At 43.5% G+C, this 25,508-nt stretch overlaps 1 protein-coding gene and 2 long non-coding RNA genes across 8 annotated transcripts in view; 1 reads left to right on the top strand and 2 right to left on the bottom strand.

Moving 5' to 3' along the window:
- The first annotated feature begins 46 nt into the window (after positions 1-46).
- Positions 47-890, top strand: LOC308588456. Of its 2 annotated transcripts, none has more exons than XR_014008784.1 (2): positions 47-123; positions 692-890. It is a non-coding gene; the product is annotated as an uncharacterized lncRNA (long non-coding RNA). The 2 variants fall into 2 exon arrangements; XR_014008785.1 differs by lacking the exon at positions 47-123 and adding an exon at positions 136-223.
- LOC308588425 lies at positions 664-3,736 on the bottom strand. The gene is made up of 2 exons (XR_014008747.1): positions 2,356-3,736; positions 664-2,094 (listed from the first exon to the last, which is right to left on the bottom strand). It is a non-coding gene; the product is annotated as an uncharacterized lncRNA (long non-coding RNA).
- Positions 3,737-11,026: 7,290 nt separating this feature from the next.
- PPP1R16B (protein phosphatase 1 regulatory subunit 16B) overlaps positions 11,027-25,508 on the bottom strand; it is a 124,273-nt gene continuing 109,791 nt past the window's right edge. For all 5 annotated transcript variants that reach the window (XM_081196287.1, XM_081196288.1, XM_081196289.1 and 2 more), the window contains 8 exons: positions 23,905-24,050; positions 20,941-21,044; positions 19,297-19,421; positions 16,391-16,516; positions 15,674-15,749; positions 15,212-15,341; positions 13,375-13,543; positions 11,027-12,585 (listed from right to left, as the gene is read on the bottom strand). In XM_081196287.1, coding sequence (XP_081052413.1) covers positions 12,064-12,585; positions 13,375-13,543; positions 15,212-15,341; positions 15,674-15,749; positions 16,391-16,516; positions 19,297-19,421; positions 20,941-21,044; positions 23,905-24,050 — 1,398 coding nt within the window. In that variant the 3' untranslated portion in view covers positions 11,027-12,063. The remainder of the gene's footprint in view (positions 12,586-13,374; positions 13,544-15,211; positions 15,342-15,673; positions 15,750-16,390; positions 16,517-19,296; positions 19,422-20,940; positions 21,045-23,904; positions 24,051-25,508) is intronic.

Below are 25,508 nucleotides of genomic sequence, written 5' to 3' on the forward strand. Positions count from 1 at the left end.
GCGCCTCTGCTATTGGCTGCAGGTGCGAAAGCGAGTCTCTGGTTGGCTGCGTTTGAAGACCTTTCGCCAATCGCATGGCGAAGAGGGGGAGGATTTCGGCGGCTGTAGCAGTTTCTGCCTCCCGTAAGTTCTTAGGCGCAACCTGTATCCATTCATTTCGCCCGGAGCTTGGGCGCGGTGGGAACTGAGCTCAGACGGGTAACCGCTCCTGCGCTGCGATCAGGTAGGTATAAGGCAAAGTGCGGCGTCACCTGGATCCCGCCGGAGATGGAAGCTGATAATAATAATAATCTCAACCTTTGAGGCTGCGTCCTTGCTTTAGCGCTATTCTCTATCGGCAAAGCAAGTAGACCGCCAGCCGAGTTGCAGTCGATGTTTACGCTGACCTAAGCCTTGTTTAATTCTATGGGGTTTACTCCCAGGTAAGTACGGTCAGGACTCTGGCAAATTCGCACTGAAAGAGGTTTTGGACAACTTGGAGACAAACATATTACAGCGCAATCCTGTATATGTTTACTCACAAGTAAGCCCCCCTGCCTTCGGTGTGGTTTACCGCCTGGTAAGTATGTGTAGGATTTCTACCTTGGCAAAGCAAATGCTCTACAACTTTGCTCTGCCTTAATTCTTTTTGCATGCAAGATTGTCATTTTTTTCTTTTTACTGTATTTCTGAAGTATATTGTCTGTTCTAGTTTCCAGTCTGGCTGATAGGGACCGGCACATCACATGGATGTATGTTGCACACAAGTTGACTTCTGGATGGGGCATCAATCTATAGCAGCTGACAGGCTACAATTACTGGTGCTCTGGGCCTCTGCTTTATGGTGGTCCACCATTCAAACCCCAGTTACATTCATTTATTCATTGATGGAATAAATCTCTTTAAAAACTGCCTCTGTGAATGAATATGGTAGGAACCCCTGAGAAGGAACTAGGAATTGGCTTGAGCTTCTCCTTGTGTACCAGGATGCTGATGATGGGTGGGTGGGTCAGTTTTCATTGCTATACACATTATTTTTTATTGTTTCTTGAAATACCACCCTATACCCGGAGGTCTCGGGGCGGCTCCAGCAGGACGCTTGGGGATTATCTTGTGTTTGTGGAGATCTAAAAAAGCTGTCCATGGTGGACAGAAAAGAAGCTGGTGGTGAAGCACTTCCAATACCATTAGGGGCTGTCTTTGACAGCTTGGGCGAGCGTGATCTGACAGTATCACTGCCCTTTGCAGGACCCTGAGACCTTTGCCCTGCAACCATAGAGTCTGCATTGCATACACAGGCCCATCCGGTTATTTTTAGCCATCCCACAGAGCAGTGATTGCTGGCAAACGAAGCAGCCTCTTCAGCTCCAGCCTACTGATGGCAATCTGGAAGCACAGGATGGATGCACACTTGCACAAACCACTTCTGAGTACTTATGCACTAGGCAGAAAGCAAATTCTAATCAAGAGAAGGGCTAAGGGTCTGAGTTTTTCCTGTCTTTCCCAAAGCCATGGAAGGTTATGCGTTTCAGCATGTGTGTGTACAGGAATGCTCAGAGAGCACGAAGAAAAATAGCGGGCGATGAAAGAATGCTTTCTTTGCTCTCCATGGTATGCTTGCTACAGTCATCCACAGCTGTTCTGTGGGCATCTTTGGCATGGCACAACTTGTTTTTTTTCTGGCCTTTGCTTGTAGCGCACACTGATTAGCATGCATAATGCCTTGCTACATGATTGATCTGGAAGGAGAGATCACAGATGTGGAAGATCTTGTTTTAGGACTGGGGTGGCCTTGGACAGAGCATGGGTGGTACAGTTGGATAGGAATTAGAGAGCTTGTGGGCTGTAAGAGGCCCAAATTCTTGTGTACCTCTCATATTTATCTATACAGTTGTACCCCACCTTTCCTGTAAGGAGTTCAAGGCTCTCTCCCCCCCCATTCTATTTTATCTTCACAACAACCCTGTGAGGTAGGTTGGACCTAGGAATGGTGATCAGCCAAAGGGTTTGAACCCAAGTCTTAGTCCATCCTCGCTGGGGCTGATGGGAGTTTTGGTCCAAAACATCTGGAGGGCACCAGGAACAAAGGCTGTTTTGCAGTTACCATATTTTTTGCTCTATAACACTCACTTTTTCCCTCCTAAAAAGTAAGGGGAAATGTGTGTGTGTGTTATGGAGTGAATGCAGGCTGCGCAGCTATCCCAGAAGCCGGAACAGCAAGAGGGATTGCTGCTTTCACTGCTCAGCGATCCCTCTTGCTGTTCTGGCTTCTGGGATTCAGAATATTTTTTTTCTTGTTTTCCACCTCCAAAAACTAGGTGCGTCTTGTGGTCTGGTGCGTCTTATGGAGCGAAAAATACGGTACTTATATTATACCACATGTGCCACTTCATTTCTCATTTCCCCAGTGTGGCAAGATTGCCTTTGGAGCACTTGCATTTTACCTTGCTTTTCACCATCCTGAATCATCTAGTGTTGCCTGAAAACATGGTCATATTCTGTCATCCCTGACTGCAAATAATTTTATGAGCAAGATAAACAGCACCCATCCAAACAGGGAGCCTTGAGGCCCATGTTGCTTACTTCCCTCTGTTGTGGGAAAAGTCCTGATATCTAATATTTACCACAAAGCCCTTTCCATGTGTTTGAATGACACTCTGAAAGAAGTTTAAAAGGACTTCCCTTTTCAGAGGAGAAACTGGTTCTTGCTCAGCCAGACTTGTTTCTCTATATTACGCTTTTCACCAACATAGCCAAGGCTTATTTCCCAGCTCCCCTCTGCGTTTCTTTTTAAAAATGAAATAAGGCATTATATTGCCTACTTTCACTAATGGGTGATGACCAGCTACATATTTTTTAAAGAGTTCACCTTTGAGCCATTTAAGAATTCTTAGATGTACCCCATAGATAACCAATGAGCTGGTCTTGAGATGTAGCTGAACTCCAACCTCCCATCAGCCAACATAGCCAATGGTCAGGAATGATGGCAGCTTTAGTCCAGCAATTACTTGGGGGGACGGGGACACTAAAATATCCAACCCCACTCTAGAATATCATCTCTTGTCATCTCCATGTAACTTTGTTCTTCAGGTGCATTTCCCCCAAAATGGATCTGTCCAACACAAGGAAGACAAAAATGACTTTAAAAAAAAAAATTACATAGGAAGCTGCTTCAAGCCACACCACTGGTCCACCTACTTCAGTATTGTTGACACTAAATGGTTGGGACGCTTTCAGGCCAGTCCTACCTAGAGACCCTTGCGTGCAAACCTTGACCCCTGAGCTATGGACCTCCCCAATTACATTCTCTTCCAGTATAATATTTCATTGTAGGGTGTTTAATAAGTAAACCATGCAGCAGTCTTTAAGATTGCTTGGATCTCAATCCAAGCACGGCTATTTAAATAGGAGTAGAAGCCAGATTAAATGCTAATCTACATCCCTGACCAGGTTCGCAAAAAGCTGCTACGCAGGGGAAGCGGGAACATGTGCCTCAGTGACTTGTATGTGAACTATGCATGACAGCACACTGCCCCCCAGCAATAGGTTTAACACTGCTGTTCACATACCAGCAGGGCAGGAAGTGAAGGCAAGCAGATCTGCCAAGGTGTTGGATATGCTTCAGCATGATATTCAGTTGCTTCAAATAAATGCAATACACCAAATTTACCACCAGGTAAATGACAACCAAAGTCACACAAAAGCAAATGCTGTATAGTTTAGGGTTAACAGATGTCCCCGTTTCCCGGGGACAGTCCCTGGACAAATTCCATCCTCGGAATGTCCCCAGATTTCACCTAATGTCCCTGGGAAATGCAGCAGCGGCAGTCTCAGCAGCCTGGAGCAGTTGGCTCTGGCTGGCTTCAGGAGCTGCTGGGAAGTCCCCATATGATAGTGGTGCAGAGACTAAGATGCAGCTTCTGGGCTGCCTCCACCTTCCCTGACCCCGGCAACTAAGCTGTGAAGGGAGGCTTCATGCTGCCTATCGGAGCAGCCTCCCAACTCCTACTTGCATGAAAGCAGGAGTGGGGCGGGGATCTCTCAGCTGTGAAGGGAGGCTTCACACTGCCTATCAGAGCTTGCATGCAAGCAGGAGGGGGCAAGGGATCTCTCAGTTAGTCATCAGGAAGCCTCCCTTCCTAGCTGAGGGATCCTCACCCCCTCCTGCTTGCACGCAAGTAGGAATGGGATTGGGGCAGCTCCAATGGGAAGAGAGGCATGGTTGGACAGTGTTCTCGAAGCTACCTACATGAGTTTGACCATGTACTGTGGGAGGCAGTAGAAGACAGGAGTCCCTGGCGTGCTCTGGTCCATGGGGTCACGAAGAGTCGGACACGACTAAACAACAACATTCTTGTTATACCCTGTCCCATCACCAAGGAGCTCACAGCAGCTTCCAAATGGTTCCCGGGTGGTCTATCAACAAACCTCCTTAGCTTCTGCAGTAGAAGTGGGGCATGTGCTTTCATTCTCTGCGCATTGATGTGGCTAGCGCCAAAGCATGCTTTGTGCTGTGACTGGTAGGGCAGTTTCTTTCATGAACACATGTAGGTGTAACTGCAGCTTTCTGAAGGTTCTCAACGCATGCAGCCTCAGCCACTGGAAAACGAGGAACCACACACAACCAGCATTATTTCTATGTGCAGTTCCCCATCCAGTTATGTAGTATAACATGCTTTTGCTCACCTAGGGTCCCTGGTCAGACATGGTCTTTTTGCAGAACTAGGCTGCACCTCTTTGCTAGCATGAGCAAATCTGAGCGATCCTTCTCAGAGATGGGGCTGTTATGCAGCAAGCCGTGAACACAGGTTTTGTGATTCGGATGGGAAAGTTCAGATGGCAGTGAATAATAGGAAGTGCATTTTGCAATGGATGCTGCGAACATTCTTTTGCAGGGTGCGTCAGCTTCGCTCGTGGAATTAGCTCACTCATTTGGATTGCTCCGTTGCAGAAACCAGCCTTGCAAATAGTTCACAGGAGAACTCTGCCCTGCTCCTCCTTCCACAAGCCTCTATGCTATCAGAGGACCACTTCCTGACTGTTTTGAAGCCAGGATGGGCATTGGCCACCTGCATTACTGTCCTCCCCGCTTCCACACATATTCGCCCTGTCCCCTGTGGATATCCAATATTCAGCACAAGCACCATTCCAACATTAGTACGCACTAGCTGTTCCTTGTCATGCAGAGCAGCACTCTGCATTTTATTTGTTTCTAATACTGCTTCCTCCCCACAGCGCAAACTGTGTGTCCATTGGCTTGGGGTGGGGGCAAGTCAGACTGGAGCAGGTCCCAATTTTAATTAGGATCTTGGCAGAAGAGCAAGAGGGTTAAAGTCTTCCTCCTTGCCCCCTGCATACCTGTTAACTATCAATTTACATTTTAAAATAACATGCATGTTAAATGCAAAGATGCACTTAATCCCATGTCCAGCTTGGCCTTAAACCACAAGCTCCAAAATTTCACAGAGGAGAGCAGGGATATACTTGTTCCAATGGCAATAATCACTACCTGATGTAACCCACTGTCAAGAGCTGTGACGTGCAGTTGTCCATCATGAGAAACCCCTGCACTGCAAGTGACTGCTGTCTAGTAAAGCATCTTTTGGCCCTGGACCAGTTTTGGCCTACACCTGTTGCCAGATGCTCCCCAACCTTCAGGAACAGCTGTATATATGTAGGCATCTTTCAGCATAATGAAAATCCAGTCTGAGAGGGCAAGTCTTTCTTATATAGTGTTTTAACTCGGCACAAGGACTCAACACTCAACTTCTATCTTGTTCTTAAAAGTAATTTAATAGTTTTTAAATTAAAAATTGTTCTGTTAAGACACCAAAGTCAGAAACTAATACTGTCACACATATACTGTTTTGTCATCATACTCGCAGACAGTTTTAGATTTTATATACTTGTTTCAACAGTTAAGGAACCACCATCTTTTCATACATACATTACAGCAATATGAAGTTGATTCCATAAAATATCAAATCATCCTTATTTTAAAAGTTATATTAGATTCTGTGTGCCAAAATGACATTTTTGTACACAATGCTGCTAATGTAATATACAGGTGTATTTCCTCTGCCAAGACCGCCCACGCCCCGTGGCCCCACCACATAAACAATCTCATTCTTTGTTTGTACATCATTTATGGAGATCCACAGAGTCAAGTTATTGCAAAGGGCTGATCAAACTGTTATTTCCTGAATGTGCAGTAGCTTATCTTCCCTGGATAACATTTACAGGACTTACTCTGTAATCAGCTTCCTTCCTTCCTTTCCAGTCAAAACCTGGAAAAGTTGAATTTTTAGATGTGAGATGTGTTAACATCTAACTCTGTCACTATCTTGAAGGAGTGCAATTCTCCAGTAGCAAGATTTTGTATATTGCCCTTGAGTGTAGGCCTTGAAGGACAGTATAATCTTCAGGTGAGCACAAAAAAATGTGTGTAGAAATCAAGACTGTAATCCTCATACCTACTTCTTCCAGAATAGCCTCAATTAACATTCACTGGATTGCTCTAGAGAAGAATTTAAGGGTTGTAACCCAAGACTCAACCTGTGCAAGCCACCTTTATGCAAATAAACTCAAATGAATGAAAAGAGATCTATACTTTCCAGATGCACCAAAAGCATATCTTGTTAATACTCTGTAGGAAAACCATCAAGAAAATCCCACAGCTATGTAACATAATGGACTGATTTTCTTAACTCTCCATTATGAAGCAACACTGCTCTAAAGTAAGGATACTGTTATGGACTTTATCTGTTGTTTTACCCAAGACCAGGATTTTGGAAATGTTAGGTGCAAATCTGAAAAACCCTGAGAAAGGGGGAGAGAAGCAAAAGATGACTAGAAGCTGCATTGCAAGAATAACTCTTGGGAACGTTTGTCTTGTCAGGAGTTTAAAAGCAACTTTAAGTTTCATGGAACTGTTGCCAAACACTAAGCAGAGCGGTTCTTCGTAAGACTGGAAGCCACTTACAGCTTCAACATTTCCATCTACCGAAAACCTTAAACAAGAAGAGCATAACCATAACACTCTTCAGACACACACCCCAATGAAGCAAATGAATTCCTTGGGGTGGATGCTTAATGTGAGACCCACTATGATGACTGTGTAGGAATCCACATCCAGAGCTATGAGATGTGCATGACTAGAGATGGAGCAGAGCCATAAAGTTCTTTGATGCCCATTAGGAAGGCCTCATACTAGTACTCTCCTACTGACAAGTTCCCTTCCTTCTCAATGAATAAGTTTACGTATCCTTCACGTCTCCATATACAACTAGGATTTACATCTTACAGGTCACAGTGCCTGCAAGTGATTTGCTCCTGTGAAAATTGTGCAACATCACAACAGCTTTCATACATTTGAAGTTGTCTGGGAGGATGTTGCATAGTCGACCACAACCTCTCAGGGTTGCGAACTTCATATGTGCTTTCAGCTTATGGCAAATAATAAAGTTTCCTTTTGCATGTAATTATGCAGTTGTGATTAATAAACAAATGATCACCAGGGTGAGTTTTCAGCAGATGCTTGCAAAGTCTGGATTTGGAATGAATACCCTGGAAGGGTGATAAGATATGGGATTTGGTTTCCCCTAGTGGTTCTCAGAGCTACCTAGTGGTAACACACATTTTCGCTGCAGCATAGGAAGGTGTGATCTCTAAGGAGGGAACGGGTGTGAGGGTTGCTTTCTTTAAAACAACAACAAAGTACACAGGTTGGGCACCTGAGAGGAATACATTCCATGCTGCACTTCAGACAACATGTAGGAAATCCTCAAGTGTCAGGAAAAGGTACAAGAAGTGGGGGCTGACAGAAGAAGTAGCCTACTGGTCAAAGCCTATGTACAACTTTTTTAAAAAATGAATCATTTTAAATTTATGGGGAAAAAAGGTTGGACATGTAAGCTGTAATACAAAACACATATATGACGTGATCTTGCCTCTTCCTTCAGCTCTCTGTCATACTGGTATGGTGGGACAAGCCCTGGAAATAAATTAATAATAATAATAATAATAATAATAATAATAATAATAATAATAATAATAATAATAATAATAATTTATTTATACCCCGCCCATCTGGCTGGGTTTCCCCAGCCACTCTGGGTGGCTTCCAACAAAATATTAAAATACAATAGTCTGTCAAACATTAAAAGCTTTCCTAAATAGGGCTGCCTTCAGATGTCTTCTAAAAGTCTGGTAGTTGTTCTTCTCTTTGACATCTGGTGGGAGGGCGTTCCATAGGGTGGGTGCCATTACTGAGAAGGCCCTCTGCCTGGTTCCCTGCAACCTGGCTTCTTACAGTGAGGGAACCGCCAGAAGGCCCTCAGCGCTGGACCTCAGTGTCCGGGCAGAATGGTGGGGGTGGAGAAGTTCCTTCAGGTATACTGGATTGAGGTCGTTTAGGGCTTTAAAGGTCAGCACCAGCACTTTGAACTGTGCTCAGAAACGTACTATGGAAAGAACTGTGCCTTCAGAAATTGCCAGATTTATTTAGGTTACACGGATAATGAAGGATCTATAGGAAAATGGCACTGTGTAATTCACTAGCTGACAGCAAAATAGATGATGTGCAGTAACAATTACTCTCCAGTTGAGGGCACAGTAGACTTCTGTTCAGAACAGACACACTGAACATTAAAGTGATCTGTCACATTCAAGATGTTAAGGAACTATTCGTATCTTCAAAAACTACCCCCATATTCCTTGTGCATATCTACTTCTGCTTTTCCATCTGATAACAGGAAAGACAACAACCCGGTTTTGCACATACAGCTAAGCTGAACTGCGGCTTAGAATGAATGAGCAAACATAAGATTCCCAGCCTGAAGGTTGTGATCACTTTGGTCAGCTTCTGCTGCCACCGCTGCCACACTACCCAGAACATCCAGGCTTATAGTTTGTCTCCCTTGCACAAACCAAGAGTGGTGAATCAAGGGGAAAAAGAGGGGTTTACAGCTTGTGGTTTAAGTGGGGTTGATAGAAGTTATAGTCCCAATGAAATCTGGAGGGCACCAATTGGGGCTTCTTTTTCAAGAATCTGTGGTGTAAATTATACTGCGAGGAGAAGCAAAGAATGGACTAAGCACAACCTGATTAACTGAGCTGAAAGAGTTTTTGCAAGTTTACTGCATTGTGTGTGCAATCTTCGATTATTTTACTAGTTTTCTCAGCTCTAGCTCCAGAGCTGCTTTCTCAACAAAATCACTTAAATGAGATATATGAGCCATAACTGTTATTGCTTCTATACTCTCTTACACTGAGGCTTATTTACATGTCACATTTAGGCAGGTATGTGGCCCAGACCCAGGACATATATGGAGGAATTTAATGTTGCGCTATGATAGATAATTCCATCAGGGCAAACATTTCAGCTTGCTAGCTGGAGTGATCTCCCCCATGTGTTCTGCAGTTCTCACAACCCTCCAAGCCAATTTCAGGTGGCACAGGGGAGGGAAGTGGAGGAAGCCCTGTTGCACTAGTGGGAGTCTTTCCATGGGCTTCCACTGCTGTAACTCATTGGTTGAATCTTGCCCATACTATAGCAGTAAGTGGCTATAGTTGCTTTCCCTCCACTGCTTATGCCTGGCGCATATATTGCTATGTTCTGGGGTGGCAAGGGGTGCCAAGATGCTGGGATTCCTCACAGCCTCATGGTTCTTTGTAGAGTTGGAGAAGAAGAAAGTAGATGTGACAAATTGTTCAAGATTATCTTGATGGCCCTGGCAGAATGGTCAAGGACCCGACTCGGTTAAGGAGATGTCTCAATGGATCAGTGATTCTGGAAGGGAAGAGCCATTTGGGAATCAGGGCTTAACACCTACGTGTCACTTCCTCTGGCTGGGAGCAAGTAGGAAAGAAGGGAGCCAATCTAACTTTGTCACCAAAGACAAAGAACATACAAAGGCCTGATTTCACTCAATGAGCAACCAAAGCAATGACTGTGATGACCCATAACCACAAAAAAGCCACCCCCAAAATAAACTATTAGGAAATCAAGTTCTGTTGGAGTGTTAATGATGTGAGCCCTTTTATCCTACGCTTAACCTGTATGTGTGTTATAAAGCCATACATTACAAAGACACCACCACAAACCTCCAGTGACCGACTTCCCAAGGAAATCCAACTCAAGTATATACTGAGCCCCCTGAGAGATTACCCCACTTGGAGATTGGGGACTGCACATGGCCTACTGCTGCGTTCAATATTCTGCTTTGTATTCAGAATATTCAGCATTGTATTCTGCAGAGGTTGAGACGGCAAGTCAGCCATCTTAGATAGCTATGCTGTGCATTGTATATTGTTTTTGCCATGAAGGAAAAGCTAGGCCTCGCTCTCAAAATGGATGCCGCAGTGACGTGGTCTTTGAGCTGTCGGAGAAAGAATTCTGAGTCTAATCTTTAAGAGATGAGACTGCACAGCACATGCAAAACTAAGCAGCCTTTCAGAAGTAAATAAAACTGATGTTTGGGGGAATTTAAGATGAATGCCACTTCTTGCACAATGGTGTGGCCGAAGGAGAGGCTACTCATGCTGAAGACCTTCAATGAGCAGCATTGTTATTTGGCTGCAGGATTTGCTTCCAGCCCTTGGTTAATATTCTTATTGCTGTGTGATGGCTTTTGTTCACTGTCAAGAGCTTCCCATGCAAGCAGAATTACACGAGACAGATGATATGAGGCTGTCTTTCCATAAGATCTGCTATTTCTTGCACAATGTCATGACATGAAGTGTTTCCCCATCTGCAGTCACATCAGCCAATGAGTAAGGTGAGGTAATGCACAATGTCATGACACCACAAACATGGGATAAATGTTACTGCTGCATGTTATGGTAGAGGAGAACTCAACCCAGCAATTTTCATTGAAGGCCCTGCATCTTTCTCAATGTACATACTGCCTATATTTTTAAACAGCTGAGTGTTTCCAAACCTTATTTTAGTAACCCTGGTTACTAAAATAGCTGAGGAATAGCTGAGAAAAAGCCAGAAATTGTAAAAATCAGAGGATGATATGAGAATCACAGCAGAACAGGAAGATTTTGCCAAAACAAAACAGGCCACAAACTTTAATGTTCAAGAGCCATTTCAAATACTCTCTTAGGCATAGTAAGCATGGGCTAACCAAAAATACAATTACAACGGTCCAAGTGACAAAAAATAATGTTTAGACAAATGGAAAAAGATCCCATCTAGCCTAATCTTTCCTCAACAGTGGTTTGGGGGGGGGATCCAAACACAGCTGCCCTCTGATGAAATATGATGAACTTAAAGTTGAATTCCAGCCATGTGTCAAATTATGCCCAGGTGCTAAGTGAAAGGACTGCAATGGAGGTTATGTGTGAACCATTAATCCCTTTTATCTGTATCACTCCTCTAAGGAGCTCAGAATATCCCACTCATTTATAATAGGGTTGCCGCTTGCAGAGAAGACCTATCCAACTCTCTGTGTTGAGAGAGAGCACAACAGGAAATAGTGGCTCAAAAAAATTGGCAACAGGATGGCTGTGTCCCAACTGCGTTGTCACAGAACAGTCTACTGGTTGTTGTAGTAAAGTGCATATGTCTTCTGTGTGCAAAAACCTCACATTTGTGTAGGCAAAGTGAGTCCTTCAACAGTCCACCTACGCTGCTCGTAAAAGTGCTCGGGTTTGGATCGCATACCTTTGGTAATGGTGCACCAAGGATGTGTTGAGAGGGTTTGTTCCCAAAGTGCCATTTTTCAGGAGCATGGTGGCCCAAGAAGCTCAGAAATAGAGATGGGGTTAGCAATCACATGGATGTAATGAGATCTCTCTCTCTCTCTCTCTCTCTCTCTCTCTCTCTCTCTCTCGTGTGGACAAGAGTATGCAGTAAGGAGCTGTCCTGGATTTCTCTCTGCCACCTACACTTGCTTGATTTTGTAATGGAAATGCAAAAGCAAAGTAAGGTACTAAAAATGAGTAAGCCTGGTACAGCCTGGCCTGAGATGACTGATCCAGATTCTCCCGTTCCGCAGTGATAACAACCAAGACTCAGCAGAGGAGGCAACATGCCTACGCAGCTTAGCATCTCAGCTGGTTAGCAATGAAATTGGATCAGGAAATTCTGCAGCACCCGTGCACCTTCTCCTCCATTTCTTCCATGGGAGCTTTGAACTTTAAGAGAGGTGGATCACCGCTCGACACTGTGTAATAAACTGAAGTCCCATTGGATGTATAGGAAGGAGTCCTGGAGCTAATGAGGTGCTCTTTCGCTTCTCCCCCGTTCTCAGCTGTGCTGCCCCCGTTGCTCCCAAAGTGTGTGCTGATGAAGGGGTGGTTGAGAAGCTTCGCCGCTGCCCGCTGCCGTTTCAGCTCCGCGAGGGTTTGGTGGCTCCTTTCTTTGTAGCCCCCCCAGATCTGATGAGAGTCAGGGACTCCGGGGGTATCATAGGGCAGTGCTTGGCCTGCCTCATTGTCCAGGGCAGAATGCATTTTCCAAACATCTCCATTAGGGATAGAGTATTGGTAAGTGGAAGAGGATAAGTTGAGCCCGTTCTGGAGGAGGGTTTCCGAGTCACACTGCGTGCTTTTGGTTACCAGCTCCGGAAGGACTGTGGGCGAATCTGCTGGAGAATTCTGAAACAGAAAAGAAAATGAAAAAGGCTCAGCCATGACTAACCATTTATCTTTTTTTTTTTAAAAAAAAAATATATTTTTATTAATTTTTTCAAAAAATAAAAATTAAACAAAGAACAATACATAACACTGTAAACACACTTATATACATATTTTCCCAAATGAAAACTAATAAAAATAAAAATAAAGAAAAGGAAAAATAAAAGATATAAAGAAAAAAGACAAAAGAAAAGAAAAAATACTTTTCATAACCTGGAACATTTCCGAATTCTTGCTTCAAATACTGCAATATATAAATCTTAGTTAAAATATTATAAAAGACTTCCACCGCATTCACCACACGTCTCTTAGTTGTCTTACTTGCATTTACATCTGTTCTTCAGTCATTTCCCTTCCTTAGATTCTTTCATAATTAATCAAATCTTTATGTTCTCTGTATTCTTCACAGACTAACCATTTATCATTTGACTGACGCTTACTGATTTCCATGCACCAAGGAGCTATGCATGCCTGCTATGTTAGGCTAGCCTGTGGCTTGTGAAAACATTCATAAGCCGATAAGCAGACACAGGGCAGTCTGCTTCCATTCTTTTTGTCAGGTTATCCAAAACCTTCTGGGATTGGTGGGGTGGGGGGAGAGGGAAACCCCATGAGATCAGCATGAGGCGATAGATGAGCACACGTTGGAGCATAGGCTATTGGGATAACGAAACTTCCACTCTACTTTGGAGCACTGGAAATACCTTCACCCCAACAGAAGGATTAGTTAGTTATTACTTTGCCCCTTACTGGATCTGTGTTCTCTTGGTTGGAGCAAGACTCCCTGATGTCACCGTTGTAGCCAGAGGTCCTCTGCTCTTCTGAAGATTCTATTTGCTGCCAGATGATGGCCTCCTTCTCATACTCCTTTCTGTAAAGGTTGGTGCGGTCAGAAAGGCTTGCCCTCCGTACCACTTTCCTGAAGAAAAAAGGACAGAGGAGAGGGATTGTGAAGAGGATAATCACTGAAGTGGAGCAGATATTTCATTCTGTAGCTACATTCCCAGTGTGAACAGCCCTTCAGAATATTTCACCAAGTTGCATATAAGCATCTTCAGGTCTTGCTAATAAGGAAAGTACCCTTCACTCTTTGTACTTATTATTATTTGTAGTAGTAGTCGTAGTAATAGTGATTAGGCCTACGGGACTTCAGAGATTGACCCGCCAGGCCTAAGCGCACCCACCTTTCCCAGCCGTGACTCAAAGTCATTGTTTTTTCCAAGGTGGGGTGAGGCAATATTTTTGATGCCCTCATCCCAAGCTGTATAGAGCTTTGTACACAAGAACAAACACCTTGAATTGTGCCCGGCAGCTTATTGGCAGTGAGTGCAATCCTTTCAGCAGTACCATAACATGGTGGCGATAGCCTGTCCAGGTGAGAAGCCAAGCCACTGCATTTTGCACTAGCTGCAGCTTCTAGGCCAAGGACAGCCCCATATATAGCATATTGCAGTAATCCAACCTGGAGGTTATAAGCAAGGGATTCTGACTCCCAGTTATATTTAATAATAGCAGCAGCAAAATGACTCCCCTTACACCCTAAGTTATCCTGTTGAAATTAGGAGCCCAGGAGTGGAGTTCTGCATGGAAAGGTTGTGAGCTCCTTTAAGTTCTGTTACTCAAATTCAGAATTCTTTAATTGGCCAAAGAGTATATCTTTTACATAAGACTGCAGCTTGTGAATCTCAGGACAGTAGTAAAAAGAATTCAAAAGATCCCATGTACAAGCCTGAAATCTGTCAACTTTTGCCTTGGTTCAGCAGCAACTGAATTCATTGAAATGCTTGCATGAATTATTGTGAGTAGGCAAATATGCAAATCTGCTATAATATTTTTGCCCAGGACATGTAATTGCTCCATAATTTATAACTAAAGCATTAGTTCCCATGATGCTAAATGGTCAGTAGGTGGCTCTCATTCCTTGCTAGCAAACTGTGTGTCTTCCCTCAATATACTGTAGGTATATAAAAAGATTGAGAATCCTTAACCCTCTTAGTTCTCACATTCAACACAACACAATCCTATGCAGGCCTAAGAAAATCTCACTGCGTTCAAGGGGCTTAGAGCATGTATAGAACTGCATGCAACTGCATTTGATCAGATTCACTTCTTGTAACCCATGCCTCTCCCTCCCATTTTTTTTTGATCTATATTTCAAAACTAACACAGATAAAATTGTTTTTGTAAGATCTTGGTAGCAAGAACCACCTGATATATTTTTTTGCTTATGTTCTTCTGTAAAACAACACATTTTGGTAACAGTGCAATATAAAATAATAATAAGGAAAAGGTTAATTTTAGCCCCCGATAAATCACACTGTAGGATTTCTTCCTAAAATATCTCTTGTAGGAAATCAGTTTTGTCTCCACCACAAGCCCACATTCTCAGTTAAATCTTGCAGTCATGGCATGCATTTGCCATGTTGCCTTTCTTGCTGAATCTGCTTTTATTTATTGAAAGTAAGCTTACAGAAGTCAACTGTGGCCAGTTGGAAATCCCACTAAGCGGCTACAAAGCTCAGACTCACCAAGCACTAAGGCATGGAAATATACATCTAGCCAACATGGCTTCTCTCTGCTCACTCACCCTCTGCTTCCAGTGCTGGAGGTTCTTCTGCTCAAGGAGGACTTGTGCCTCATCTGAGACTTCATGATGACATCGTGCTTATGCTTCAGCTCCAAGAGCAGAACCTTAAACTCTTCTTCTTCACAGAGGTCTAAAGGGAATAGAAACCAAACCCTTGAGTTGAGCTGCCTTGCAATGATGTAGCTAAAGATTGAATGGTAACCACAGTCCCCAGCTCACACACTGCATTTTATTAGGAGTACTCCAAGCCCAGCAGCACCTAAGACTGAGAACAGAAAACATCAGCTTATTTTATTCATGTGCATAAACCAGTCTTGGGTTCAGATTTTTCCCCCTCCAGCAATTTGTGGGGGGTGGAGGTGTAAAGAACATGCCCCCAGAAGACTGATATTCAGATGGGGACCCAGGATATGCATTTGCCCAAGAATGGAAAGTGCAAACGGAGGCAGAATTACAGCTCACCTATTGGCATCTCATCCATGGTGGTTCGGGCGCTCAAGCTTGCGCCGTGAGACACCAACAGCTCTGCCATATGCATCTGGAATAAAGGAAAGAAAGCAAAATTCTCACTAGTCCTCCGAACACTAGGGCCATGTCTTTTATACAGATGAACTTGGCATTGCAAGAAGAGCCCTGCTGAATCAGACCAAAACTCTAGTCCAACTTTCCCCAACCTGGTGCCCTCCATATGTTTTGAACTTCATCTTCAACCTGGCCAGAGCAGATAGGAGAAGGCCTTGTCAAGAAGAGAGTTTGGATTTGATATCCTGCTTTGAGACCCAAAGGAGTCTCAAAGCGGCTAACAATCTCCTATTCCCTTCCTCCCCCACAACAAACACTCTGTGAGGTGAGTGAGGCTGAGAGACTTCAGAGAAGTGTGACTAGCTCAAGGTCACCCAGCAGCTGCATGTGGAGGAGCGGAGATGCGAACCCGGCTCACCAGTACGAGTCTACTGCTCTTAACCACTACACCACACTGGCTCTCCAGTCAAGTCCTGCAGCATCTTGTCTCCCCACAGCAGGGAAGCTCACAGGCAGGATATAAGGCTCTCTTCATGGTTGCTCCCCAGCCAATGATATTGAGGTTCTATTTAGCTATCGTAGGTAAAGGTCTTTGAGGAACTACTTCTCATGAGTTGGTCTTGCCCTCTTCCGAAAGGTTTGCAACAAAACACGTACGTGTCCCCAGAAGGCGGCGGCATGTAGGGGCTCCCAGCCATCCCAGTCCTTGAGGTCCAGCCTTGCTCCATGGTCCAGAAGAATCTCTGCTGCATGCAGGTAGCCATTGGCTGCAGCTATATGCAACTAGGAGAAGGAGAAGGAGAAGGAGAAGGAGAAAGAGAAGAAGGCAATGCCTTTTATATTGAGTCTGAAACAACCTAGAGCCTGACCTTAAGGATTAAGTGCATCCCAAAGACCTAAGCTGTATTCTCAACTGGGCTCCTGCTCCTTGTACCAATACCTCATTCAGCTTTGCATCCATTTCAGTAATTAAGAGTTCTTAAGATTGCCGCAGCTCCCATTCCTTTCCAACTCAAAGCAAATGCTTAGCAACTGCCTCTTAATTTCTTAGTACTGAATCTGCACAGCTAGTAATAAGACTCTTTATTATCTGTAGATGTTTTGCCAAGCTCAGATAACCTGACCCTAATACAAAATCAAGACTCCCCCAAGCAAAGTATGGCAATGAGCACATAGAAAATTGCCATATATCAAGTCAGATCATCGGTCTGCCAGGTCTCTTCCAGCCTTACTTGGAGATGCTGGGAACTGAAGCTGTGCACAAAATGTGTGCTCCACCACAATGACACAACCCTTATGGCTCTTGCTCCTAATACTGGCCCAGCCAAATAAGCATGGCTTGATATAAATTTAATACCCATGACCTTTCTATTTCATCCATAGCCCACCATTAACAGCCAGACAAAACTCCACAAAACCAATAGGGGGCTCCAAGTGAACGGAGCATTGCTATGCTAGAGAAACTCCTTGCATTCCTTGCCAGAGCTTGATGTGCAAAACAGAATTTCGTTATCAATTTTGCTACTGAAACAACTTGTCTTAGGGCCAAATTAGATGTAACTGGACCTCCCAACACATTTCCCTTCTGTTGGAACAGCTGTGTAGCAGTAACACCCCACCCCCCGCAAACCACCACCATTTGGATCAGGGCCAAGTACTGGGGAGGAAGATTTAAAATTGTAGAGTTGCAGAACTGCAGAGTTGGAAGGCACCACGAGGGTCATCTAGTCCAACCCCCTGCAATGCAGGAATCTTCTGTCCAACGTGGGACTCAAACCCACAGCCCTGAGATTAAGAGTCTCCTGCTCTACAAACTAAGCTATGTTGTCATACTGTTTTCCTGAATTAAAATGCCTCGCTGAAGTGGATATTAATATTATCAATCAATCACTCAAACAAACAAACAAACAGATCTTCACTCTTAAGATTCTGGTGAAGGTTGCTGCCATTTTAAATACAATATAAAAAATGGTTTAAAACAAATTATGATCAGGGTGGGTCCAAAAATATGCATCTCGAGTGTCAAAGGCCAGGGTAAAGAGATGCATCTTCAGCATATGATGGAAATATGCAGTGAAGGTGCCAGGCACACCTCTGTAGGGAAGGAGGGATAGTAATACTAGCAATTGTCCCATGGAATGCTAAAATTAATAAAGTGCAGCAACCTGTGCATTTGATGAGAACCAGCAATTGCAAACACCAATTTCATTTAGGACACCTGACCTGCCACATTTCAGCAGTCGGTGGTGGCTGCTCTTAACATACAAACCTACTCTTGAACATCACGGTATTTATTCCAGATTAAAAATGAATGTGGTTTTGTTCTCCTAAGCACTGATGAGTGTGAGAATCAATTTAAAGCTCACTTGCAGAATTAACTCACACTGAATACTATGTAGCCACCTGTTTTGTTACCCAAGACCACAGCAAAAAGGGATGAGATCCACACACACACCCAACACACTCTCAAACTGTTCCTATCTGGAAAAGTTCATGTGATGTTGTGTTAATCCCTGACCCCTAACTACAGTAACAAAACCAGGTGTAGTTAGCGATAAGAATCTCCCATTTTGTGCCAGTGATGAAATGATGCTTTTTTCAGCCAGAAGGATGTCCTTGGAGCAATTTCTAAGGCGGAATGCACATACAAGTGCTGTATATTTAGTCACCACTTCTCAGGTGAACCCTCAGAGAGGTTTAGTGACGCTGTCGTGAGATAAACTCCTCATTGCACATCAAGCTGAGCTGCTTAGGAGGAAGGCCGTAAAAAGGTGGCGGGCGGGGGTGGGGGATAAATATTTCAGCAGGAGCCCAGATGTCTGACTGTGGGTCAGCCCAGAGTGTGGGGAGTATTCTGGGGGGGGGGGTGGTCAGTACCTGCTCATACTAGGGCCAATGTACAGAAGGTTTTTTAAAAAATAAAAAAACAGCTGAGAAGTATTACAGATTTGGGAGGGAGGGAGGGAGAGTTAACCGTTCCCTTCTTGCAAAATTCCCCTGATCTAAATCCCCTCCTGCAAAGCTGCTATTTGCCCCGCTGTGGAAAATACAACCCTTCCTCTATTGCCGCAGGGCCAATCAAAACGGAAACCCTTGCAGTAATTTTAAAAACTAAAAATAGAAGCTTCAGGACATCAGAACATGGAGCTCCCATGTCTTGTATTTTAACACACACCCAGACTTACCTACCTCACATGGTTGTTGTGAGGGGGGAAAAGGGGGGGAAGAACTATTGAGAACCTTGAGTTCCTTGGAGAAAAGGCGAAACACAAAAATAACTAAAATAAGAGCAACATAACTCTCTTATCCTGGTTTCATAATGCTGGCCATCAACCGGAATAATAAAGCCTTGATTGGGCTAATATAAAAATAATATACCACTGGAACCGAAATTCCTTTCAGCCCTCTTAAAAAGTAATTGTCTACCCTGAACATCCGTCACTTCAAGAAGATCCACAGCAAAAAAGCAATAAAGGAAATGTCGAAGATTTACAAGTCCAATTACATCCAAAGGCAGGCAGCCAGCCAGCTTCTTATAATAATTCAATGAGAATATGGCTCACCAGCGTAGCACCTTGTGCATCGGTCCTGTTCAGATCTTGCCCTGTTGCTATCATCTCTGTAATATCATCAACCATTGCCTGTTCTGGCGCAGCTCGCGTCTCATTGATTTTCTCCTGTGTGATTCCTACAGTGAGCAAAAGGAGAGGAGTAGGAACAGCATGAGGTTCTATTTGACTTAACGGAAAAATAGTTTGGTTAGCTTACAGGCTAACATACATGTTACAAGCAAATGGGTATAGGAGAGTGGCTTTAAAAATAAATCTGTTCCAGGAGGCATGCTTCAACTTATGAACACCTTTCTTTTTTTTAATTTCAGGGGGAAAGCCAGATGAGAGAGGGAGGCATTTGGAGCAAAGAAACAGCTGGAGGACAAAAGGTTTATAATAAATAATAATAATAAAATAATAATAATTTATTCTTTATACCCCACCCATCTAGCTGGGTTTAAGCATACCTCCCTGATGCTTTTCTGTTTCAAACAGAGCAGTTTTTATTTTTTAAAAAAACCAGCAGCATCAGAATTAATAATGCCTTTATTTGCACATAACATGTAGCTAGCCCCTTAGACTACACACATAGAAAAAATCAGCAAATAGTAATCAAAATGATTACGGGGATGGATATACGTAAATAAATCTGCTGGACTGCAGTCACTGACTTCAGCAGCTCTGGTGTACATGTGGGGAAACCAGACCACACACATAGCTCTGCATGGGGAGAGACTACTGCCTTGTTTACTTCCAGGAAGTGGTTTTCTTTTGCCCAGGACTGGGCACAAAACTGCCGGAAGAAATTAAAGTTTGGTGCAGCAGTTGTCCAGCTGAACAGAGCTACCTTAAACTTAAATATTTTCATGGATGCAAAAAGATAATTTAATGTGCTAGATCAGGGATAGGGTAACAGGTAGACTACAGCTTCCATCATTCCTAGCCACACTGGAGAGCCAATGTGGTGTAGTGGTTAAGAGCCGTAGTCTCATAATCAGGGGACCCGGGTTTGCGTCTCCGCTCCTCCACATGCAGCTGCTGGGTGACCTTGGGCTAGTCACCCTTCTTTGAAGTCTCTCAGCCCCACTCACCTCACAGAGTGTTTGTTGTGGGGGAGGAAGGGAAAGGAGAATGTTAGCCGCTTTGAGACTCCTTAAAGAGAGTGAAAGGCGGGATATCAAATCCAAACTCTTGTTGTTGTTGTTGTTGTTGTTGTTGTTGTTGTTGTTGTTGTCTAATCCTCTTTTAAATTCTCTAAATTGGTGGCTATCAATAGTTTGACTCATGAGAACATGGCCTGGATGCTCACAAATAATACATACCCCTCCTCCACCCCCACAGTGTCACACCATGCCATGAAGGTTTGGCTTTTATATTGGCCTTAGAAGGCTGCATGCTTCTGCTGCTCAAGTGCTGCAACGCACATCTGCCCCTAATACATTTTCCAATAGCAGCATGGCTGTTCCTTTACAGGGATGAGGGAACCTGTGGCTCTGCAGATGTAGCTGGACCACAGCTCTCATCATTCTTGCTATGAGCCATGCTGGGATGGGATGCTGGAGTCACCTGGACTGGACATTCAACCTCCACAGGAAGATGTCAAATAGCAACACAAGCCCACACCTGAAGCTCCAGTTTCTCATAACCGGGCCTTACCCTGGTATGCCATGCAGGTCTCAATGACGTCTAGAGTTGGTTCGTCTTCACACAGGTCATATGGCATGTTCCCATCTGCATTCACCGCTAGAAGGTCTGCTCCACTGCAAGGAGAAAGCCAGGCATGAGAGATATCAGCACACTTGGATTCAAGGATCTCAAGGGTAATGCAGAGCACATGTGACAGAAAATCTTGTCCCATCAAGCTTTTGAGAACTGACTGCTTTTAATGAAAGGGATGGTGCTGTGCTGTTTTTATTGCAATTATCTGTTTGCTTTATAGGCTTAACTCTATCAATTTTAATTGTTTTTTAATTATTGGTTTTTCTCTGAGATTTTAGCTGTTCTTTTTATTTGTAAGATGTCTTGACTCCCTGTCAGGAGAAAAGGTGGGGTATAAATAAATAAATAGACAACAACAACTCAAACATGGTGCCCAAAACTTAACAGTGCATTACTGGAGACACATAGAGCTGTGGTGGGTTTCAGAGGTGTTTTCCCCCCAAGAGCCAAATGAAGCAAAGCAGGTGGGAGTCAGTTGAGACCTTACTTTTGTCATGGGGATCTGTATCCCCATGACAACTTTTTCCATCTGCCAGCAGGATTGCCCCCTAGGTGATAAGGAAAGGCAATGGCTAAGAAAGACTTTCAGTGAATTCATTGGATTCTAAAGTGGAATGAAAATACCTTAAATTATAAACTCCCAAAGAAAACAACAATTCCTTCCCACTTAATACAGCAAGACACCCTGAGAGACGGTGCCTCCACCTGTCACTGTTTGGTCACAGTACTCTAATCTCTTGTCTCTCAGAAAACCAAGTGGATTAGACTCTGTAGATAAAGGGCGAGGAGCCTGTGACCTTCCAGTTGTTGTTGGATTACAACACCCTGACCATTGGCCATGTTAGCTGAGGCTGATAGGAGTTGGGAGTTGCAACACCATTGTGAGGGCCACTCCGCACCGCTGCTGTAGATCAAGAACACCCTCTAGTCCATAGTTCTAGCCTGAATGCAATCAGCTGATCACACAGCATAAATCCAGGCCATTAGGGATACACCAGACCGTATAAAGCCCTTACTTCCACATTAGCTTCTCAGTCCAAATAGCATATGTCAGTAAGGAGTCACACAGACTGTGTTTTCTCTGGAATTTTATCACCACCCTACCTAAATCTATAATGCAGTTACTACATCAGCTGCCTTTAACCTTATAGATCTTTGCTTTCTTGCAAGAGAACCAGCCCCCACCACCCTCACCCCAAACGGTGAGAACTTGTCTCCCTCTCACCCCAAGATGTAAGAGCTTGTCTCTCTCACATGCATTTTCACTGTCCCATTCCCACATTTCTCTCAATCATGCATTCCGTTTTGCGCAGGGCACCAAAACTGACAGGCCCACCATTCTGCTTCAACAAGTCAATTCCCGTGCCTGTAACAAAATCCTAGGGGTGTCCCAATATATTCTGAACCACATGTGGCCTCAACGTGAAAATAATATCCTAATACAGATTAAGCTTGATCTGCCTTGACATTTATATCCCTTTGAAGTGGAGACCAGGCAGTCGCTTCCATTGATATTCATGCTCATTTTTCCTCCCCATGAGAACAGAGGAAATTACAATGTAAAACACACTTGCAGGTTCTTTTTATAGAGTCCGTCTAAATCAGCAAACAAAGCACAGGATCTGACATCCTTTGTACTGCTGCTACTTCTACAGGTCTCTCTGGGTTCCATGTTGTGGCACTGAAGCCTTTTGATTCTGTATTTAAACAGACCCTTTGATCTGATAGACTTCTTACTGAATACTACTTTGATTGCAACAACCACATGCTGTGTTGTGTTCTGGAGGAAAAAATCCCAGTCCGTTGCTTCTTCTGGTACAGAGAATCAACTGGCACGGTGCAAAAACAACAGCATTCTTATTACTGGGGCGCAGGCAAAGCGGAATTTATTTATCCTACCATATTTGTATCCCTTTCTTCCTCCAGGGAGCTCAGGGTACCCCCAATTTTTTATTCATAATAGCCATATAAGGTAGGCTCAGAAACTGGCAGTTATGAAGTAGCACATTAAACATGCAAGATGGCGGACATCAGACTCATGTGGTTTACTTTTCCTTCTTCCTTTTTTTAAAAAAACGAATCTCCATGGAGCATCAACACATTATACATTTACAAAGCAGAAGTGCAAATCCAATTTGTTTCCAGATCTAATTCAAGGTAAAAAGAGCCTAAACTCTTTGAGATCAGGATGTGTTAAGGACCATCTCTTCTCACAAGAATTTGCCCATGTACTGGGGCACTGAGAGAGACTTTGTCCTGTGTCCCTCTGCCCTATGAGGCACAAAGGGTTGAGATGCAGAACAGGGCCTTCTCATCAGTAGCACCCTGACTGAATAAACTGTTCTGTGAACCACATTCTGGCAACTCTTAAAGTATTCCACTCTAGCTTATATCAAGTGGTAACATGAAATGAAGTGTGGCATAAATCCAAACCTTCACTTCCGCCAAGTCTAATCTGAATAAGTCCTGAAGAACTCTAGGACTGCTTACCCATGGGAGAATACCAGGACTGTTGTTCTAGAACGCAAGAACAATGGATGCTGTGTGTCTGGCTGCCCAAAATATTCATCTATCATGTCTTGTTCCTGCTACTTGCTGTAGTTTCCGGCTGGCCAAGAGTAGGCTAGTGAACTGGATCAGATGAGTCTGATTCTGATGTCCTTCACCCCCATGGACCACCTTTGACAGTTTGAGGTCTGTCTGCCTGTCAATCACCAGACATCAGGATGTCAGGTGACACATTGTTTGAAATCAAATAAGTGTTGCTGATCAGCTAAGACCAATAGCAGAGGGGATGGACTGGAAACACATGACTAAGCAACAAGGACCCCAACTTTTATCAAAGGTATTCAAAATGGGTCCGGCCCAGCATAAGACAGAAACGTAACACAGGTCACCTACTGCTGAATCAGTATCTTCACCAGGTTGATGTGTCCACATGTTGCTGCCGCATGCAGAGGAGTCCACAGCTCATTGTCCTTTGCGTTGACATTGGCACCATGGTTCAGAAGAAGCTTAACGACCTCTTCATAGTTGTCTATGCAGCACTGTTGAGAATTAAAAGACAGCAGAGGTTTTGTTTCATTTAACAAAATCAATAACCCACTTAAACAACATAATAATCTCAGACAAGTTTACATTAAATGGTTTTTTAAAAAAATCATTAAAAAGGGGGGGGACCACCGACAGATTTTAAAACAGCTAACATAGTAAAATTATCAAAATATAAAAACCAAATAGACATAGTAAAATTACATGTCTGGGTAATACTGCCTAAACAAAAATGGTTTTAGCAGGCCTTGAAAACTGTACAATGAGGCACCTGTCTAATATTAACTGGCAGGGAATGCTAAGAACAGGGGCTGCCACACTGAAGGAATGATTTCTTGCAAATGCAGAACAAACATTGTAGGCTAATTCAAATTCAAATTTATTAATAAGGCAACCAAATACAGGTCTCAGCCAAACAGAAACATATGGACATAAATTATACATAAGAACCATACAGAAAGAAACTTGACCTGTACAATAAATAAAACATACACAAAAACAGAATCTTGGCACTCAAGGAAGGCCACATGGCTTTGTCTAAGTTGAGCTGTGCTAAACATTACAGACCTGTCTGAACCGGACAACAGATATTTAGCTTCATCCAGTGGCAACTACTGCTAAAGATTTCTCTAAATACTTATGCCTAGGTGTTTCATACAGCTTACAGTGCAGAATATAGAAGCTGGTGTTTTCCACCCAGGGGCCACCACATACACTTCTCGAATTCACCTTCCAGAAAACTAGACTTCATAGCTGTAAATGAAAATTTAGGGCGATGAAGGTGGATTTAGCTCTGATAAGTATTTTGCTTCCCCATGGTGCAGTTTTAAGGCAGGGAAAAAACAGCGCCATCCATGTCCTGCTCTGCAAACAGATCTTGGAGCTGCAGATGTTATAGAGAGCTTGCAGAAGTGCCAGTTCCAGCAGACTGATGCACTTAACTGGGTTACATATGGGGGTGAGACGATCCTTTAAATAAACTGGTTCCAAGCTATTGAGGGCTTTATATCTTAATTGTGACACCTTGAATTCGGCCTGGCTTGTTCCTGATACTTCGGGATGGGAGTGGGGGGAGAAATTTGATTCAATTCACATTTAAAGGCAAACTTAGTTTGCACTATGTGTGCAGCTATCCATCACACTTCTCAAAATGGTGCAGTTCTCCAGTCAAGAGATGTGCACAAAAATGCATATGCATATAAATGCATATATTAGTGAAAATAATATTTAAAAATGCATTATGTTAGGGGAAATCAATTTGCAAAAATGTGTAGTTTAGGCAAAACAGCATACAAAGATCCATACGTTAGGAGGAATTTGCACTAAAATGCTGATGAATTTTCACAAGCCAGGACCAGGATATCTAATAGACGGCCTCATTCCCTACCCAACTGATCACTGTGTCAACAGGAGGAGCAACCTGCAAATACAATCCTACCAGGAAGTTCGTTGCA

Source organism: Podarcis bocagei (assembly GCF_964188305.1).
Source record: "Podarcis bocagei genome assembly, chromosome: 5".
NCBI lineage: Eukaryota > Metazoa > Chordata > Lepidosauria > Squamata > Lacertidae > Podarcis > Podarcis bocagei.